Source organism: Stegostoma tigrinum, chromosome 2 (genome assembly GCF_030684315.1).
Source record: "Stegostoma tigrinum isolate sSteTig4 chromosome 2, sSteTig4.hap1, whole genome shotgun sequence".
Classification (NCBI taxonomy): domain Eukaryota; kingdom Metazoa; phylum Chordata; class Chondrichthyes; order Orectolobiformes; family Stegostomatidae; genus Stegostoma; species Stegostoma tigrinum.
This window is the reverse complement of record NC_081355.1, coordinates 28,422,359-28,442,930: the sequence shown is the minus strand read 5'-3', so window position 1 is coordinate 28,442,930 and position 20,572 is coordinate 28,422,359. Positions and strand designations below refer to the sequence as shown.

Genomic DNA, 20,572 nt, shown 5'->3' with positions numbered 1-20,572 from the left:
TTCTTTGACAAGTTGACTGCAGAAAATCCTTCTAAAATCTTCAAAATATATACCCAACCACTTTGATTTCACATCATAGGACTTAGTCTGGTGAACTTTCATTACACCCTTGCAGTGACAAGTATGTCATTCATTAAGTAAGGAGACCAAAACTGTACCCAATTCTCTATGTGTAGTCTCACCAAGGTTCTCTATAATTACATCAAGCCTTCTTTTCTCCGGTACTCAGATATTCTTGTAACAAAGGCCAACAAATCATTCACTTTCTACATTGCTAATATGTAAGCTAATATGCAGCAAGCATTCAGTGACTTCTGAACATGGATACCTAGATTCCTTTTGATGATAATCCTTGTCAAGCTCTTACCATTTTGGAAATACTTCCAAAATGGAAAAGTTCACATTGTTCAGCATCATACTGCATCTGACATGTTCTTGCCTACATACTTCACCTGTCTAAATCTCCTTGAAGCTTCTTTGAATACTCCTCGCAACTCTCATTACTCACTTGTTTTATATCATTAGCTCAATTGGAACTATTATATTTAGGCCCCATATGCAATTTATTTGTATAGATTGTGAATAGCAATGGTCCAAGCATTGATCCTTACAGTACCCCATGAGGTGCAGTCTGCCATTTGCTGAATGACCCATTTATTCGTACTCTTTTCTGTCAGCCAGATCTCAAACTGCACCAGTAAATCACCCCCAATCATATATCCTCAAACTGCCCATCCTTACCTGGTCTGGCCTACACATGGCTCCAGACCCACAGCAATGTGTTGACTCTTAACTGCCCTCAGTTAGGAATGGACAATGAATGCTGCCCAGCCAGCAACATCCTCGTTGTGTGAATGAATAAAGAACAAAAATGGCAGATCTGCAGCAGACCCCAAGACCTCTTTTATGCCTGTGTGTCCTACCCCTCAAATTCTTGGTGTTTAAAAATCTATCTACCTCCTCTGTAAATGCTTTCGCTGATCTAGTCTTCACAACTTTCTAGGATTGAGAATTCTAGACATTGGCTATGCTGTAGGTGAAGAAACTTCCTTACATTTCACTTATAAATGAGTGCCCTTTTATTCTGTAACTGCGTCCGCACTTCAAGATTTTGCCACTAGTGGGAACGGTATTAGTTGGGCCAATGATTCTTGCAAAGATGACCTGAGACACAGATGATTACTCTCCAACAATCATAGACAATTTCCTTTGAGCTAGGTATGACTTCAACGAGTGGATGTTTTATTTTTCCCTTTTTCATTCCTGACTCCGGTTTTGTTGGGGCTCCATGATGCTACAATCAATGAAGTTCTGTCTTGATGTCAGGCTCCCAATTCGCTTCTGGAATTCAGTTCTTGTTTCCATGATTGAGCTGGGCTCTAATGATGTCAGGCATTAAGTGGGTCTGGTGGGATCTAAATTGAAGAACAGTAAGCAGGTTATTGATGTGTAAATGTTACTTGAAGGCACTGTCAACCCCCTTACTTAGCTAGCAATTAAGAATTGAGTAAAAGGGCAGTAACTGGATAGTTTGGATTTGTCTTACTTTTTTTTAATGGAACAGACAAATCTGGACAAGTTTCCACATTGTCAGGTAGATGCTAGTGTTGCAGGGTTATTGAAATAGCCTGATTAGCACATATGGCTAATTCTGGAATACATGTCGTGGCGTTATTGCCGAATCTTGTCGAGGTCCATAGCCTTCGAAGTGTACAGCACCTTCAGTCATTTCTTGATATCATGTGAACTAAATTGAATTGGCTGGAGACTGGTATCTGTGATGCTGAGGATCTCGGGAGGAGTACATGATGGATCATCCACTGAGAACTTCTGTCTTGTTGCAAACGTTTCATCCTTGCCGATTGCGCTGATGTGCTACCATTCCCACATTGAAGATGAGAAATTTATGAAGCCTGTTCTTCCTGTTTGTTTAATTGTCCATCCTCATTCACAACTGGATGTGGCAAGACTGCAGTGCGTAGACTTGATCTGCTGGATGTGAGATTAGGTTTTGCAGTTTGCGTGCAAGTAGTCTTCTGTTGAACCTTCACCAGGTTGACATTTCATTTTTTTGTATGCCTAGTGCTGTTCCTGATACGAGCACCTGCATGTTTCATTGAACCAGCATTGATCTCCTTGCTTGATACTGATAGAGTGGATGATGTGTTCGGCCCTGAGGTTACAGATTGCAGTTGAATGCAATTTTGCTGCTACTGATGGCCCACATTGCCTGTTAAATGTTCAGCCCTGAGTTCTTCATTCTCCTCGCAACCTATCCCATTCACCACAGTGGTAGTGCCAAGCAACATGTGTAAGGTTATTCTCAATGTGAAGACAGGACTTAATCTACACAAGAACTGTCTAGTGATTACTTTCACCAGTGTTTTCATTGGTAAATGTATCTATGATAGTTAGATTAGTGGAGATGAGATCGAGTTCCTGAAGCAGTTCTCAATGTCTTTCGGAAGGAAAGTGTACAATTGGTGTTCTAAGTAAGGTTTTTGTCCTGTGATTGAAAAGCACCTCTGTAGGAATTGAAGCAATGCTTTGTTAAGCCTAAAAGAAACATAGCCTTCTGGGTGGCTTATTGTTGACAAGATGTTTTGTTTATTTATCAAGGAATATCCCTTATTGAAAAGTGATACTCTTTGTGGCAAGCTAACCATGATTTTTATTCTAGAAAGTGGAGATTGAGGTAGCAACTAATGTTCCGGAATCAATTACATTGGATTGTCACGATTACCTCTGAATGTTTATACTTACCGCAGCGTATAAATAAAAACTGAAAGCCAGGTTTCCACACAGTCTTTTGAAGGCACCTGACTTGTTAGCTATTAGTTCATTGTCAAGCATTGGACTTAGCTGGAATGCATACAAGTTTTTATAACAAACATGCCAACAAGAATGGTCACTTTTTCATTATCAGCTAGGCACAACATCTAGTGTAAATACTTGGGACTTCAAAGTAAAAGAACTGCAGATGCTGAAAGTCTGAAAGTACGAACAAGAAATGCTGCCCCTGGCAGCATGTGTGGAGAGAAAAACAGTGTTAATGTTTCAGGTCTGTAACCTCTGTTCTGAAGAAAGATGGCAGACCAGAAATGTTAACTCTCCATAGATGCTGCTACATTTGATAAGCTGCTGGAGGCACAGTGGGCTCAGTGGTGAGCACTGCTGCCTCACAGCAATTGGGGACTGTCTACATGGGTTTCCACTGGGTGCGGTGGTTTTCTCCCACAGTCTAAGATACGCAGTTTATGTGGATTGACGCGATATTGCTCCATACGTCCAGGCTGGCTGGATTGGCCATGATAAATGCAGTGTTACAGCATATGGGAATGTGGGTCAGGGTATGATGCTTTTCAGAGGGGCAGTGCAGACTTGATGGGCTGAACTTCCTCTATCTGCACTGTAGGGATTCTATGAATCCTGTGACTCCTCTACAGGCTCCTCTGCAAATCTGTGGGCTTCCTTCATAACCAATGGAGCTGCTTCAGCAAGCATGGGAATGTTACCCCACTAGTCCTCACCAGTGGGTTCAACCAGAATGTGTCTGTATGTTAATAAGTGAGATTGAAGCAAAATTTGTAAAAACTGCTAGGTTCCTTTTTCTCTTTCCTCTTTGAAAATAGGGAAGTAATTGGAAAACAATGCCTTTCTTTGCCTTTGTGTCTGTTGCTGATTGCAGACAAATGATCATAATTATGTTCTGGAATGCGGAAGTTGAAGTAGCAACTATCGCTCTGAAATACGTAATATCAGGAGGGTGTCATTGTCTCTCTGAAGCAGCTTAGAATATTTTCCACATTAATGACACTATATAAATATAAATTGCAGAATCTTGAAACACTACCTAAAAAGGTTTATGGAACACTTTCAGCACACTGACTGCAACAATTCAGAAAAAAAAATTGTTGGACTACATTCTTAAAGATGGGAAATAATCTTATCAGCTAGATGAGTCTGAAAATAAAAAGGAAATAGATTGGAGGACCTTGTTTTGATCTTCAGAACTTCACTCTAATCTGCCCTGTCATCATCTGACAGAACATGAACGCTTAACTGAAGAGATTTACAGTCAGGTCTTCCTTTCCATGTTCAGTCAGTGTGGAAAGGGCCAATTAAAAATTAACAAATGAAAGGACAGGGACTTTTACTGCTGCAGCCAGATATGAGAGGAGCTGAATTCATGGTTAACAGTGTATGGTTAACAATGGTAAGACCTATTTGTTCATGTCGTCCCTATCAATTGTTCCCTGTCTCCTCAGCATATGGGAGGGTGTCATGGTAATCCATCCAAACACGTTTTTTTAATAATTCAAATGTCCTCAATCAAACTTTCTCACTAGGGATAACTGGAATCCCTAGCACCATGCTTATTTCCGTCAGATAAACTCTTCAGAAGGCAAAAATCACAACTTCACCAAATTACTTAGTTTTTGATGTTGTTTTGACTAACATGCTTATTTCAGCGATTATAAGCACATCAGAAGGCCAAAGTCTTAATTTCACCAAATGACTCAACATTTGATGCTGGTTGATCTACACATCTACACATAGCATTTATCCTAGGTTGCTCCGAGAAGCGAGAAAGGAGGTTGCTAAGGCATTTGATAAGGTTCCCCACGGCAGGCTCATTCATAAAGTCAGGCGGTATGGGATACAGGATGATTTGGCTGTCTGGGTTCAGAATTGGTTGGCTGACGGGGGGCAGAGAGTGGTTGTAGATGGTAAGTATTCTGCCTGGAGGCCAGTGTTGAGTGGTGTCCCGCAGGGCTCTGTTCTTGGGCCTCTGCTCTTTGTAGTCTTTATAAATGACTTGGATGAGGAGGTTGAGGGGTGGGTTCGTATGTTTGCTGATGACACAAAGGTTGGAGGTGCCGTTGATAGTATCGAGGGCTATTGCAGGCTTTAGCGAGACATTGACAGTATGCATAGCTTGTCTGAGAAATGGCAGATGGAGTTCAACCTGGATAAATGCAAAGTGATGCATTTTGGATGGTCGAATTTAAATGCTGAATATGGGATTAAAGGCAGGATTCTCGGCAGTGTGGAGGAACAGCGGGATCTTGGTGTTCAAGTGCATAGCTCCCTCAAAGTTGCCACCCAGGTGGATAAGGTTGTTAAGAAAGTATATGGTGTTTTGGCTTTCATTAACAGGGGGATCGAGTTTAAGAGCCGTGAGGTTATGCTGCAGCTCTACAAAACCCTGGTGAGACCACACTTGGAATATTGTGTCCAGTTCTGGTCGCCCTATTATGGGAAAGATGTGGAGGCTTTGGAGAAGGTGCAAAGGAGGTTTACCAGGATGCTGCCTGGACTGGAGGGCTTGTCTTACGAGGAGAGGTTGACTGAGCTCGGACTTTTCCCTCTGGAGAGAAGGAGGAAGAGAGGTGACCTGATCGAGGTGTAGAAGGTAATGAGAGGCATGGATAGAGTCGGTAGCCAGAGACTGTTCCCCAGGGCAGGATTGACTGCCACAAGGGGTCATAGTTTTAAGGTGTTAGGAGGAAGGTATAGAGGAGATGTCAGAGGGAGGTTCTTTACCCAGACAGTTGTGAGCGCATGGAATAGTTTGCCAGTGGTAGTCGTGGAAGCGGAGTCATTAGTGACATTTAAGCGACTGCTGGACATGCACATGGACAGCAATGAATTGAGGGGAATGTAGGTTAGGTTATTTTATTTTTGGATTAGGATTATTCCACGGCACAACATCGTGGGCCGAAGGGCCTGTACTGTGCTGTACTTTTCTATGTTCTATGTTATATGGATGTCGCAAGAAGCTAATTGAACAGTCTATGGTCACAATGAAGGTGCACCATATGACATTGTAATATAATGAGTCTTAAATGTTTGAATTCAGCTATGAAAACAAGGTAGAAAGAGAACTTGGAACCCCAGGTTATATTTTCAAGAATTGCAAAATTACTTAATTATTTTGTCGAGAATACTTTCAGTTTTAAAATGCTACAGGCCGTAGGCAAATTATGACTGATGAATGTATTAAAGATAGGGGACGTGTGGGAGAAATGGAGTAAAGCTACAGATGAGCCATAACCTCAGTGAATTGTAGAAGAGGTTTGGAAGGGCCACAATGCCTAATAAGAACAGCTGTAAAGGGTTATGAGGGATAAGTCTTAGTATTTTTAAAAGATTGTAAAAGTTCTGCATCAAATATATCAGTGAGAAGAAAATGGTCATAAGTAAGGTGGAGCATCCTGGGAGAGGAGAACTATAGTTAATAGAGGATAAGTGTTATTTGCTGGGCTAACTGAATAAGTAATTCAGTAATTTAGAAAAAGAAGAGGGCACTAGAAAGGAGGTTACATCTGAGTTGTGTAAAAGCAATATGAGTGATATAATAATGGAAGGTAAGTAAGTTAATTATATTCAAGAAGGATAGATATAAACTAGCATATTATTTGCATAAAGCCAGCTACCAATGTGAGCTGGACTGCTATGTAAATGTGGTGCGATACTGGAATGAGATATGCATGAAGTTCCTTGAATGGATGTTATAGGTATGATATCTTGTACCGTAATAATGGTGATGCTATACAGCTTGGTGCAGCTGTTGCTGAGGCTCAGGGGAAATAGGTGACAGTGTAAGGCTTCTTCTGCCATAGGACTTAAAAGGGGTTGCAGGCTGTGTAAAACAATCCGTTTAATGCACCAGAGAATATTTGGATTTGGCATTAAATTTAAGTGCATTGTAAACATAACTTGTAATATCAAATGCACTGATGTTGCTTTCACATTACATAACAATTCAAAGTTGACATTATATAACGTATTTGCATGATTTTATGAATAAGTATACATTTTGGAGGTAAAAATGACCTTTCATGCCATAATTAGACTCAGTTTGCCTATTTTGTCATGTAGAAGTTGGCAACAGATTTGGTTACTTTTAAAGCATTCTATAAAGCTTGAATTGTATGTTTGTGTACGTGGACGGATTTGCACTTATGCATGCTATAGCTGTTTACAATTTTAAACGGTGGTTTTCAAATGCTACAATAAAGGGAAATCCCAAGCAAATACTGTAGCACGCTCCCGGGGGTCCGGTCGTCTTTTCAGAAAACATGATAGTTATCCAAGGAAAGCTGAGTCATTGTTTTCTGCAACAATTTTACTATTCGTGCATGATTGTGTAAAAATTTTCTGAAGAAGAGTCACTGGACCCAAAGTGTTAATTATGCTGCCAGACCTGCTGAGGGTTTTTCTAATAATTTATGTTTTTGTTCATGTAAGTGTGAGTTGTAAATTGACAGCATTGCATCAACTTTGGAGAATCTCTGATATCTCCATTGTAGACATCCAGGATCTAGGAAAAATAAACAGTTTGGATCAGAGGCCCGTAGTCTTGCCAGTCCTGAATGGTGGTGGACAATTAAATGATTATCAGGAAGAGAGAGTTCCATGAATGTCCATATTTTTAATAATGGAGGAGCCAAAAGACACAGCTGAAAGATTTGCAAACATCCTCAACAATAAGTGCTGTTTGTTTCAACTCTGCATTGGTCCTGAAGTCTTCAGTATGGAAGATACTGGTCTTTAGACAATTTTAATTCATTCTACGTGCTAATAAGAAATGGCTGAAGGCACTGGATATCACAAAGGCTAAGGGCTTTAACAGTGTTTGGGTGGTAGTGATGAAGACTTGTGCCCCATAATTACATGTATCAGTCACCATGTTGTACAGCTAAAATGTTAGCGTCTACCCAAAATTTATGAAATTATGGAAAATTGACAAGGGATCTTGGCTTAAAAGGTGAACGAAATCCAATCTGGCAAATAATTGCCCATCAGCCTCTTCTCCAATCATCAACAATGTGATGGATGGTGTCGTCAACATTGCCCTCAAACAGCACTTGCACGTCAAATAATCTGCTCACTGATGCAGAGTTTGGATTCTTCCAGGGCCTCTCAGTGCCAAATCTTATTGCAGCTTTGGTCCAAGAGGGCAAAAGAGCTAAGTGTAGTTTTCAATGGGTTTGACTCATCTGTGTTTGATTCTATTAGTCTGTTCTCTAATAAGTGCAACTGTGCTGGATCACTAAAGCTTTTGGGTGGAAATGGAGAAGTAATTAAAATAGAGAATCTTCCCAGAGAAAAGTCCTTGGTTCTGACTGAGTCCATTTGTATACTGGATCCTACATGTTCTGAGGTGTTTTAGAGTAATGTTAATCACCCCAGACTTTTAGAAAGAAACTGGTTTTCACCTTTGCATTGCTGTAAGATTAGTCGGACTTATATACTATCAAATATGTGGTACTGAACTTGGAGAGAGGTGAAAGTGATTGTCCCTTAGTGAAAGTGACTTCAAGGCAGCATTTTTTTGAGTGGTTTACCGAGGTGCCCTGGTAAAATTGAAGTCAGTGGGAATTGGCCTGAAAGCTGTCCGTTGGATGGAGTCATAGCTAGCACAAGAAAGATGGTTGTGGTTAGTGGAGGTCACTCATTTCATTCCTAGAACTTTGCTGTGGGAGTTCCTGAGGCTGGTGTCTAGGCCTGACCATGTTCAACTGCTTTAACAACAACCTGCCTTGCCCCAGCATCTCAGAAGTGAGGATGTTTACTAAGTATTATCCAGTGTTCAGTATCATTTATGGCTTCTCCAATACAAAAGCAATTAGTGCAGGAAGAGCTGGACAAAAGTCAGGCTTGAGCTGATAAGTGGCAAGTAACTTTCAAGCCATACAAGAAGCAGGCAGTATCTGTGTCTGACAAGAGACAATCAGACCTGCAATTTTAACCTCTCAGAAAGACAGGGTCAGCAGATGTATGGGAACGCAATGACTTGGAAGTTCCTGTCCAAATGATACACCATCATGCCTTGGAATTATGTTGCCATTTCTTCACTATGTCGGCAAAGCTATTGAAACTTCCTTAACAGTGTTATGCATGTATTGGCACCAGATGTATTGACTCAAGCGGTTCAAGAAAGTGGTTCATCACCACCTCCTTAAGGATAAAATAGCATTGGCAAAGATTGCTGGTTGTGACAGTGACGTCTGTATCCCTTGGGAGAGTTTTAAAAAACATTGAAGTAAGTGGTGCTGTTACACCTCAAAGGTTGTCTGAATTGTGACAGCTTTAGGAATTGTTTGCCGATAGAGAAGCGAAGATCCTATTTGTTGTTTTATTTGTTTAAACAGGCATACCAAGTACCTCTTCAACATTGATTCCTATTATTTAATGTTGCCCTGTTTCATGTGGTTTGATTTCACTATTGTTCAGTTAATGAGGCCTGTTGCGTGATTTGGCTCTGAGCCATTTGATGGCAGTATGGTTTCAGGCTGAGACCCAATTGATGCTATTTGAAGCAGTATGTGTTATCTCTTGTTATTGACCCTCTGACGTGCAGCTTCTCCCACTCCCAAACTTACTCTTCTACCCACCACTGAAACTTTGGCTCTCTGAGTCTGGTCACCGCTTCCCTCTCTTGACCCCTCACTGTGCTGGGACCCTGGGGAGGTGACTGCAGTGAGGCTTTTGATGCTTCTGCACTGCTTGAGACGCGCACTTACACAGCCCTGAAGTTCGGACTTTGGAATCTTCATTTGCATTCATGGATGGTCGGAGGTCAGGTCTAGTCACATCTAAAGCCAGACCTCTGAGGATGTGACGGGCCTAAACCATGCAGAAGACTGAGCTGAGGCCGTAAAATTCCTGAATTCATGTCTTTAGGTTCTCATGTTGCTGCTGCCTCATTCACAGTGAGGGTTCTGAGGGGGACTTGGCAAGTGGCAAAGTCAGGAAATGGGAGATTTAGCGAGACGGATAGACGAGATGGTGAGGCTTGGAACAGTAGAGGCTGTAGGTTTGGATGGTCAGTGAGACAAAGGTTTAAAGAGTCATACAGCATGGAAACAGACCCTTTGGTCCAACCACATTCCCAGACTAAACTAGTTACACCTGCTTGCATTTGGCCCATATCACTTTAAACCTTGCCTATTCATGCACTTATCCAAATGTCTCTTAAACTTCGTAACTGTATTGCATTCACCACTTTCTCTGGCAAGTCATTCCACACGCTAACTACTCTGTGTAAAAACAGCTGTCAGGTCCATTTTAAATCTTTCTCCTCTCGCCTTAAAAATATGTCCCCTAGTTTTGAACTCCTTCACCCTAGGGAAAAGACTCTTGTTATTCAGTTTATCCATGCCCCTCGTGATTTTATGAACCTCAATAAGGTCACCCTTCAACCTCTTATGCTCCAGTAGAGAAAGTCCCAGTCTTTCCAGTCTATTTTTATAACTCAAACCTTCCATTCCTGGCAACATCCTGGTAATTCTTTTCTGAACCCGCTCCAGTTTAATAATATCCTTCCTATAACAGGGTGACCAGAACTGCACACGGTACTCGAGAAGAAGCTTCACTACTGTATATTTTAAAATGTATTTTCTTTCAATGTTCTTTATTTAGAAAATTAAAAGTTAATAGTATAAAAGTACTTTAACTTACACTGTATAATGTTTAAATTTTCTTTTTCTGTGGAGGAAGATGCTACAGATGCAAACTCCAGGTTTAACACTGGTTTTAAACCAAAAATAGGATTTGCTTAGGTCATTTCACTTAAAGTTGAAGTTTTTAGGAACCCAGCCGCAACTTTGAGTGTTGTACTTTATCTTTCAACTTAATATTGCTGAATATATTTTAGCAGATGCTTCAGCTCCTTTACTTGTAACATTATCAAAGTTTGGTGACCTATCATTCCAACCAGTTAATGGATGATGGTTGGTATTTGCAAATTTCACTAAAAATACTTATTGTCATTGATCTGAACTCAAACTTTTACTAATTACAATTAAGGTAATTGTGATAGTTATGGGAATGGTGAGATTTGAAACATACTGTTCCAGGTATGTGATTCTTTTTGTAAAGGTAACTGTAATGCACTTGAGCCCGTTTTAGCTGCAATTAAATTTCATTGGGTCTGAATCTGCACATGCTGTAACTGCAGTACATTAACTGACTCCTGTCTATTTTCACAGAGGCCAGAAAGCTGCTCAGCTCCCCAAACACACCAGCCACCAGTTTGAGTGAAAACAGCAAGTATATTTCATTTTGGGAAGCGAAGGAAGGCATGGTTTGAATGTCTCTCACTGGATGAAGATTGAAGAAACATCGACGGCTAGGGAATTAATGGAACGGTACAGAAACTCTGCCTCTTAACTGCAAAGCTCCCGTTGTTTGGTTGTGAAAATCTGCACTCTGTCATTAGATCTGATATCATGTGACTTGCCCTCAAGCTATTACGATTTGTCAACTAAATGCAGTGGGCTCCACCTACTCGAGATGATGGGCATTCATGAGCGAGGCTAATACTGCACAGTGATTTGACAGCAGGGCTGGCACAGTGCCTGCTTTACATCTCTGGATTCAGCAACCTAACGCAACAAGGATATAAGCAGCTTATTGAGAAACAAACACGCTGCTGTGGAGGAAGTGGAATTTGAAAGAGAGTGCATTAACTGTCTTGAGGAAACCTGTGTGCACTGTGTGGTTAGCTGGGAACTGATTTGTTCTGCTCGGGGTAACTACAGGACAAAAGTATTTTCCAGTCTGTAGTAGTATCACGAGTAAATGCAGACAAATGTGACTGCTGAGTCTCAAAACCCCGTGTGAGAGCAGCTCTTAATTGCAGAGTGAGACAGAGACAGAGAGAGAGAGTGAATGATTTTTGTTTTTGCAGACTTTTGGTGCTCATGTTTGACTAACAATGGGAGGGAACCTAGGCTGCCACCGTTCAATCCCCAAAGATCCATTGGAGATAGGCCAGAATCGCAAGTTCAGTGCAGCATGTAACTTCAGCAATATTCTGGTAAATCAGGAGCGACTCAACATCAACACAGCCACTGAAGAGGAGCTTATGACCCTCCCAGGGGTGAACCGGATGGTGGCGCAGAATATTGTGGAGTACCGGGAGTGTATCGGCGGGTTTAAAAAAGTTGAGGATTTGGCACTGGTGAGTGGTATTGGTGCTGCCAGGTTGGAGCAGGTTAAGCTGGAGATATGCGTGTCAAACAGTAAAAGCATTGGCTCAGCTCAGCACTCGCCCAGTTCCACGCGAAAGGATCCCTACTCTGAAACACTTTCCTCTGCCAGTCGGATCAATGTTAACACTGCTACAGTGTCCCAACTGACGAACCTGCAGGGGATCAGCGACAGAATTGCGCGAGGTATTGTGCGTTACCGGAAAGAGTGCGGACCATTTGAAACTGTTGAAGACCTGTTGAAAGTAACGTCTGTCAGCTCGTCGCTGCTGGATACAGTCCGGCCTCGCATTGTTGCAGAGTGTTCACGGCCCACGTCCACCCACACGGCCAATGGTGGCATCGATTTCACAGCCAAGCCTCGGCCTAGCCCCACTTCACTCAGTCTGCAGAGTGAGGACCTGGACCTTCCTCCTGGTGGGCCAACTCAGATCATCTCAACGCGGCCAAACGTGGAGGTTTTTAGTGGACTGAGAGATGGTGAGCGTGTCCTGAGGCTGGCCACTTGGAATCTACAGGACTGCTCAATTGAAAAGGCCAGTAACCCTGGGGTGAGAGAGGTGGTGTGCATGAGCCTTTTGGAGAACAGGTGAGCTTTGTTTTTGTGGGCTTTTCCATCTGGTTTTCAAAGGCTCTCCATGCGTAGCCCTCTTCTCCAATATTTTGACCTGTTTTGCTTGTATTTTCTCTTAAAAACCATTTGGTCTGTCGTATGCTTATGGTTTTAATGAGCCTATTTTCCATTGGCAACCTTCCAGGAATCTTTTTTCAAGTATGTTTCACTCATTGCATTTCTCTAACAGTGCAGTTCAACGTTAAATACAAATGGTTCGGTCAACAACTCAAAGAACATTAGGCTGGGCTATAGATTGCAGTTGCTTGCCTTTTTGCTTGCTAAACAAACAAAAAATGTTGAAAACTGACATTGCAGATTTGTGCATTTGCTCTTTGGTGAATACGAAAAACAAACTTGGTTCAACATTGGGGGTTATGAGGTAGGTTTAACTTCAGATAAAGTATATTGCACTCAGAATGCCTCTCTTCTTCACTCGCCCTCAGCCAAATGGAAGGGGGTGGCTGTCCTTATTTTAGAATGGCATCCTGCATTCCTTCTAGTGGGTAAGATATCTTCAAAATGTGATCTCCCATTTCAGAATTCACTTGGACTCTCAATCCAGCTGGTTTCAGATAGCTAAAGAAAACTAAAGGATTTTCCAGGCACATTGTAGAGTCAGAAATGGACATCATTCCTGGCAAAAGTTTTCAATCAGAACTAGAGGTTCAAAATCAGGAAAGAGAGTATCATCCTTGTGAGCCTGTTCTGTCTTTCAATTAGATGACACTTAACTTTATCCACCCAACTTCCTTCCTTAATCTTTAACAACCTTTAGATTTTCTCAGTTTCGATGTTGAACTTGGAAATTGAGCCAGCCTCAGGGTGGTAGTTCTGGAGACATTTTATGAATTCCTACATCACTGCAGAACAGCATGACTCTAATTTCAAGTTTGTTCCGTATTCCCTCACCTTGTCAATTCATTCAGTCACCTTAGGCAATGTGAATTAAATCATCCCTTAATGGTTTACATTTCAAGAATACAAGTTTTGAGTATGCAAATCTGTGCCTTGTAATGTAGTCTCTTTTAGCCCAGATATTATTCTAGTGAATCTGCACTGTACAAGTTCCATAACGGGTATATCCTTTCTTTGGTAACCAGGTCTGAACGCTGTGCTGTAAATGGGATTGAACCAGCTTTAGTTCAGAGAGTTTAATGTAACGTTGGTTGGACTGAAGTCAGGAGCACGTTATAGATGGTCTGATTTTTATTGTGTTTGAGACTCCTCTTCCACGTCCCGAAGGGAGTTTTGAAAGTGACTCCTTAAGCTTCCACTCTGTGGGGCCGAAGTGCTCTTTGGAAGAGAGTTTTTCCACTTTTCCTCTCCCTTCGATGCTTCCCTCAAAATATCTCAGAGCAGCAGCTGGTTTGCCAAATGTTGCACCTAGTAATAACTCTTTGGTAGTGGCAAACCTCGGGGATTTTCCTTTTAATTTTGAGATGTGAGGTCACAAACTAGGCCAGCATTTGTTGTCCATCTCAAATTTCCCCTGATTAGATGCTGCTGGGCTGCCTTCTTAAACAGGTGTTGTAGGTAGTCCCAGAGTGCTGTTACGAAGGGATTTTTGACTCAGTGGCAATGAAGACGTGCTGATGCAGTTCTAATTCGGGATGCTATACAACTTAGTATTTATGTAATATGCCTCGTCACCCCATGTATCCGCTGCCTTTTATCCTTCTTTTCCGGTCGTGAATTTAGCAAGTGCTGTAGACGGAGCCTTGGTGAGTTACTATGGTTCATCTTGTAAATGGTGCGCACTGCTGCCATTTGTGTATCAGTGGTGGAGGGTGGAGGATGGGGTGGTAATAAAGTGTGCTGCTTTGCTTTGCATGCTATCAAATGCCTAGAGTTGGAATGCAGCCATACTCCAAGACAAGTGCAGTGTATTCCATCACACTCCTGACTTGTGCTTTGCAGTTGATGGGCAGGCTTTGGGAAGAGAGGATATCTGTGAAGGAAAAAACAGTTAACGTTTCAGGTCCGGTGTTCTGCGGAAGGGTCACCAGAGCCGAAACGTTAACTCTTTCTTTTTTTTTCTTTTCCTCCATAGATGCTGCCAGACCTGCTGAGCTTTTCCAGCACTTTGCAGATGCTGTAAAACAGGAACAAAAACAGTTTTTGGGAAGAGAGGAGATGAGCTATTTGCTGTGAGATTCCTAGCTTTTGACCTGCTTTTGTAGCCACAGTATTTGTATGCCTGCTCGAGCTCAATTTCTTATCAACTCACAGGAGGGTAATTGTGGGGGATTGCCATTAAGATGGCCCAGTTACACAGTGGTAGCATTCCTACCTCTGTACCAGAAATCAACCATGCCAAGGCCTTTATTAGCACGGGTGGCACGGCAGTAAGCACTGCTGCATTAAAGTACCAGTGACCTGGGTTCATTTCCACCCTCAGGCAACTGTCTGTGTGGAGTTTGCATACTCTCCCCATGTCTGTGTGGGTTTCCTCTGTGCTCTGGTTTGCTCCCACAGTCCAAAGATGTGCAGGCTAGGTGGATTGTCCACGGCAAGTGCAGGGTTACACAGGGTTGGCTGTGGGTGGACTGCTTTTTGGAGGGTTGATGTGGACTTGATGGCCAAAAACCCAGCTTCCACACTGTAAGGACTCTGTTACCTTCGATCACAGAAGATGTGTTTGTAATGTGGCCAAATGTGTTAATTATCAGTCACAAATCCTTCCAGTATGATTGTTGACAGGTCGTAAGAGTGGAAGAGCTTCCTGGTCGACTGACCAGCAGTAAATGGCTGCAAACCACTGCTGTAATTTGCCTACGAGCAACAGACTGAAGTCCATAGCTGGAGTCTCCGAAATGAGGGTGGGTGAAAAGATAGACAAAAAGGAATTAAATATCAAGGAGAGGTGGTTAGATTCTCTTTTGTTAGAGTAGTTTTTGCCTGGAACTTGTGTGACATGAATATTCTTTGCCCAAGCCAGAATTTGGTCCGGGTGTTAGCATATAAAGACACGGGCTGCACCAGTACTCAAGGAGTTGAGTGGTGTTATCATCAGCAAATGTCTCCACTTCTGACTGTATGATGGAGGGGAAGTCATTATGAAAGAACTGAAGACTGATAGGCCTAGGACACCAGGTTCAGGAACTCTTGAAGTGAGGACACTGGTCTTCCATCAGGCCATGATCTTGCTGTGTAGTAAGTATGACTCCTTGTTGTGGGGAAATATCCCTCAATTCCCACTGATTCGAAATCTGATAGAGTTCCTTGATGCCATACTTAATGAAAAGCTACTTTAATGTTAAGGGTAATCGCTCTGACCTCACCTTTAGAGTTCAGTTTTATTTCATCTGTTTGGATCATGGTTGTAATGAGTCCAGGAGTGGAGTAGCAGTGGTGGAAACAACCTGCATCAGTGAGCAGGCTGTTGGTGGATTATTCTCACTTGATGGCAGTGACCCCTCCCATCACTGTGTTGATGAGAGGACTGATGGGTAATTAGCCAATGAGATTTATCCTGCTTCTTCGGTACAGAACATATCTGAGCTTAGCTGCCTCTATTCCACTCTGCTTCTGCTATTTTAGCCTGCATCTAAACCTGTGTTGTAGCTTTACCAGTATGCCACCTAATTTTAGGCTTGCCTGTTGGCACATCCTTCTGCAATTGTCGTTAAACAGAGTTGTTGCCTTGGATGGAGCACTATGCTGATTCATTCTGTTATAGATTTGTTTTATTATTCATTCATAGAATGTGGACATCACTGACTAAATCCTAATTGCTCAGAGTCAACTTCATTGCTGTGGGTTTGGAGTTACATGTAGGCCAGACCACGTGAGAATGACAGATTTACTTCCCTGAATGGCATTAGTGAATCAGATGGACATTTTTTTAACATGATTATCATTTGGCTAGGTTTTTCTTTGCTTTTGAATAGTAGCCAGATTTCACCATTTAGCACAGTGAGATTTGAGTCAATGTACCCCGAGTTCAGAAATACTAGTCCAGTTATTTTACAATCAGGCTGCTGCTTTTCCACTATGTTCAGTGTTCCTTCTAAGCTGTGCGGGTGCACGGCTGCACAGCGCTGCACAGCAATTGAGGTCTGATCCCACAGGTAATAAATCAGCTGTACCTGACTCACAGTCTCTTTAAGATGTCACGCATAAAATTGTGCAGCAATCCTATTGGGACCAGACAATGAAACAAACGGGCCATGTACACCAAAAAGATGACATACTGCAAAAGCAGGCCATGTGCACAAAGGGAATGTAGATGGAACTTTGATCGCCAATCCTGGGGGTTAGCCTACTGGCCTTAGGATTTGAACATTAGACTTCTGGACAGTGCTATATACAGTCCAGAAGGAAGACCATCGAGACACTAAAAATTATTTTAGATGGGAGATTAAAAAGCTCTTTGACTGCTTATCAAGACTTATTCATGGAATGGTGAACTAGATTTGTGTTTTTCCATTGGTACGAGTAAGAACTGATCTAGGTAGGATATCATCGAATCCCTGCGGAGTGAAAGCCAGTCATTCAGCCCAGCGAGTCCACACACGCTGTTTGAACAGCATCCCATCCAGACCCATACCCCCTACCTGATCCCTGTAACTGTGCAATTCCCGCAGCCAAACGACTTAACCTACACATAGATTCATAGAATCCCTACATTGTGGAAACAGACCTTGTGGCTCAACAAGACTGCACCGACCATCACAGCATCCCATCCAGACCCATCCCCCATAAACCACATACCTGCTCGTCTTTGGACTGCGGGAGGAAACCAGAACACCTGAAAGAAACCCACGCAAACACGGGGAGAATGTGCGGATTCCACACAGACAGTTACCCAAGGGTGGAATCAAACCCGGGTCCTGGTGCTGTGAGGCAGCAGTGCTAACCACTAGGCCATTGTGCTGCCCATGATGTGATATGATAGTTAATGTGAGGATAGGACATTGGAGACTGGAGGTCATACAATGAACCATTTGACCAGAATTGGCAGTGCACTGAAAATGGGTGGATTGTAAATGTGGGATGATTTAGCATGTTCACTGAATAGTGCAAGTTAATGCAATGCATATTTTGGTTTTCAGAATGAATGACAGGGCCAATAGTTTATGAAAAGTGCTGCAATATAAACATTGTTTATCTCTGCAATATATCTGCAATGTGTGTATAAGCACTATGGAGCTCGTTTGTTGGGATTTTTTTTGAAGGGAGCAGGAGAGAGAGGAGCTGCATCAGTATGACAACTCCTGTATGCTTTCATCAGTGTGCAAGTTATTTCTTCGTTCAGAGGTTGTACAGAAAATTACATGGAGGTGTAAATTATACAGCAAACATTTTCTAAATCCATGTTTGTGCAGCATCCCTTACTCACCCCAGAAAAAGCAGTGTCATCTTAGCTGCAACTGTCAGTCTCCTTTCTGCAAAAGGAGTGTCTGTTTAGGTACTCATTTTCAGTCACTTCCAAGGCTGAATGAGCCATGATCTATACCAGAATCTTTCTGAGCCTTGAATTTAATGCTCAGGGACCCAAATCTGATATTCACCTAGACTGGTGCTTACGATTTAATTGCATGACCTCCAGCCTCCAATGCCCTAGCCCCCCACCACCCCACACCCCCAACTCCCACCCATTAACTATCATATCTTATCATTGGCAGCATGGTGCTCAGTAGTTAGCTGATTCAAGTCCACCATTGGGCAACTGTGTGGAGTTTGCACATTCTTCCTGTGCCTGCATGGGTTTCCTCCGACAGTCTAAAGACGTGCAGGCTAAGTGGTTTCGCCATAGGAAATGCACAGATATAGGGTAGGGGAATGGGTCTGGGTGGGATGCTCTTCAGAGAGTCAGTGTGGACTCAAAGTTTTCCAATGGTACTTGGCCTTAGCAACCAAAGGGAGTACGGCCACTTTGACAGTTTCAAAGTAGTTGTCTGTGTTGAGGGGTGTGGCAAACGCTGCTGGCAGATCTGGTGCTCACATTTGAATGATTTTAACATGGATCATTGAATACTAATTGTGTGTCCATCACACCTGACTAACTTGTTCAATGCAAACTCTCCTTTCTTCATCAATACAGTCCCTTTTTAAATAGCAGAAAGCACATGCCCATATTGTTGTGTCCTGACATGTTTTGTTTTGTGTAATAGGAGGACAACCGCAAAGTTCAGCTTGTCAGCACCTTTAAGGCAGCTTTTTGAAAGAGCTGGTTTAATTTAAAAAAACTTGTTGCTCCTGCAGGCTTGCCCCATTGGCTAACTGCAATCTGGAGTTTGACTGTGTAACCCAAACTCGAGCAATTTAAGCATAAATATGGTGTGAGTTCCAAAGATGGTTCACTGGACGCGAAACGTTAGCTCTGCTTTCTCACCACAGATGGTGCCAGACATGCTGCATTTCTCCGGCAATTTCTGTTGTTTCAGATTTCCAGCATTTGCAGTTCTTTGTTTTATTTAAGCATAAATATATCAGGTTGGCAGTGAATTACAAAGAGAATACATTTAAATTGATGTCATAAAATTAAGGAGGTGGGCGTAAAGAGGAATCAGAAAAAGTCTTTGTTAACTCTTTGTTAATTGAGGAAATTTGGCTCTGTTGGATCAAGGTCCGATCTCATCTTAAGTCTAGCCTTCAGTTTGGTGCATTAACCAATATTGGCCTTGAAAGGGTTCCAGTACAGATTTATTTCATCTGAAGGTTAGTAGTGCTATATTTATGAGGTAAATGAAGATGAGAAATTGTATGAATTGCTTTGAAGATTTTAAAAAAAGTTAGTCTGATTGAGGTACATTTAAAAAAGGTTAAAAGGGCTTAATAGGGTAAACATAAAAATAACTATTTCTTCTGATGTGGGAATCCAGGAAAAAGGAACGTCATTTAAAAATTAGAGCTAGGCCGCTCAGAAGAGAAATTGGGAAACACTTTTGTGTCTGAGAAAGTCTAATAGCATCTTGGCACATTGTCCCTCCAAAAGGGAATGTGATGTTAGGTCAGTTGCAGCTCTTGAGCAAGAGCAATAGAATTTTGTTTGGTAAATATTTTAAATGATATAGAGAGCAAAGGTGTCATTTGGAGGTGCGGTGCAGATTAGCAATAATCTAACTGAATGCTGGAGCAGGCTGAAGAAGCTAAATGACAACTCCTGCTCCTGTTTGTGTTAAAAGAGATTATGCAGACTGAGAAAGTACCTCCAAGACCAGCGTCTTCTCCCTGAAACCCCCTCCACAACCCATTCAGGCTTTGCATAAGTCACAGTACTTTGGACTGCACTTACATAATGGTTTAACCAGAAGTGGAAACTGTCTGGAGTTTAATCGCGAGTGTAATTTTGCTTTCAGTAACAGAAAGGTTCTCATTGTTCCAGTGTAATGGAGGTTGCCAGATGACAATGTTTTTCCCAGCCTGTTTCACAGTGTTGGCACTAACTCTGTTTAAAGTGAACTGTTTGCTGAGAGGTCTTTGAGAACAGGGAAAATTTGGCCGATCTGAACAGTTAACGACACAATGTGCAGGCTCCTCTGCCCTAAATGGTCGACTGGTGTGTGGTGAACTTAGCAGCGTGTTGTGTGGAGTAAAATCTAGAGCTTATTAATTTAATAAAGTGCAGCAAATGTGCATCAATCTTGACTCCTGCATAAGTTTTGCAAGAACCTAGAACAGTACAGGTCCTTCGGCCCACGATGTTATGCCAAACTTTTACCCTAAATCTAGGGTCTATCTAACTTCCACCCCTACATTATACTATCATGCACATACCAAAGAACAAAGAAAATTACAGCACGGGAACAGGCCCTTCAGCCCTTCAAGCTTGCGCCGATCTAGATCCTCTAACTAAACCTGCCGCCTATTTACCAAGGATCTGTATCCCTTTGCTCCTTGCCCATTCATGTATCTCTTCAGCTATTGTGCCCGCCTCTACCATCTCCGCTGGCAACACATTCCAGGCAACCACTACCCTCTGCACAAAGAACTTTCCACACATATCTCC

General features: G+C 42.2%; 1 protein-coding gene across 3 annotated transcripts in view; it reads left to right on the top strand.

The window, feature by feature from the left end:
* Window positions 1-20,572, top strand: part of eepd1 (endonuclease/exonuclease/phosphatase family domain containing 1) — a 151,115-nt gene that overhangs the window by 40,081 nt on the left and 90,462 nt on the right. For all 3 annotated transcript variants that reach the window (XM_048520090.2, XM_048520072.2, XM_048520082.2), the window contains exon 3: window positions 11,001-12,591. In XM_048520090.2, coding sequence (XP_048376047.1) covers window positions 11,729-12,591 — 863 coding nt within the window. In that variant the 5' untranslated portion in view covers window positions 11,001-11,728. The remainder of the gene's footprint in view (window positions 1-11,000; window positions 12,592-20,572) is intronic.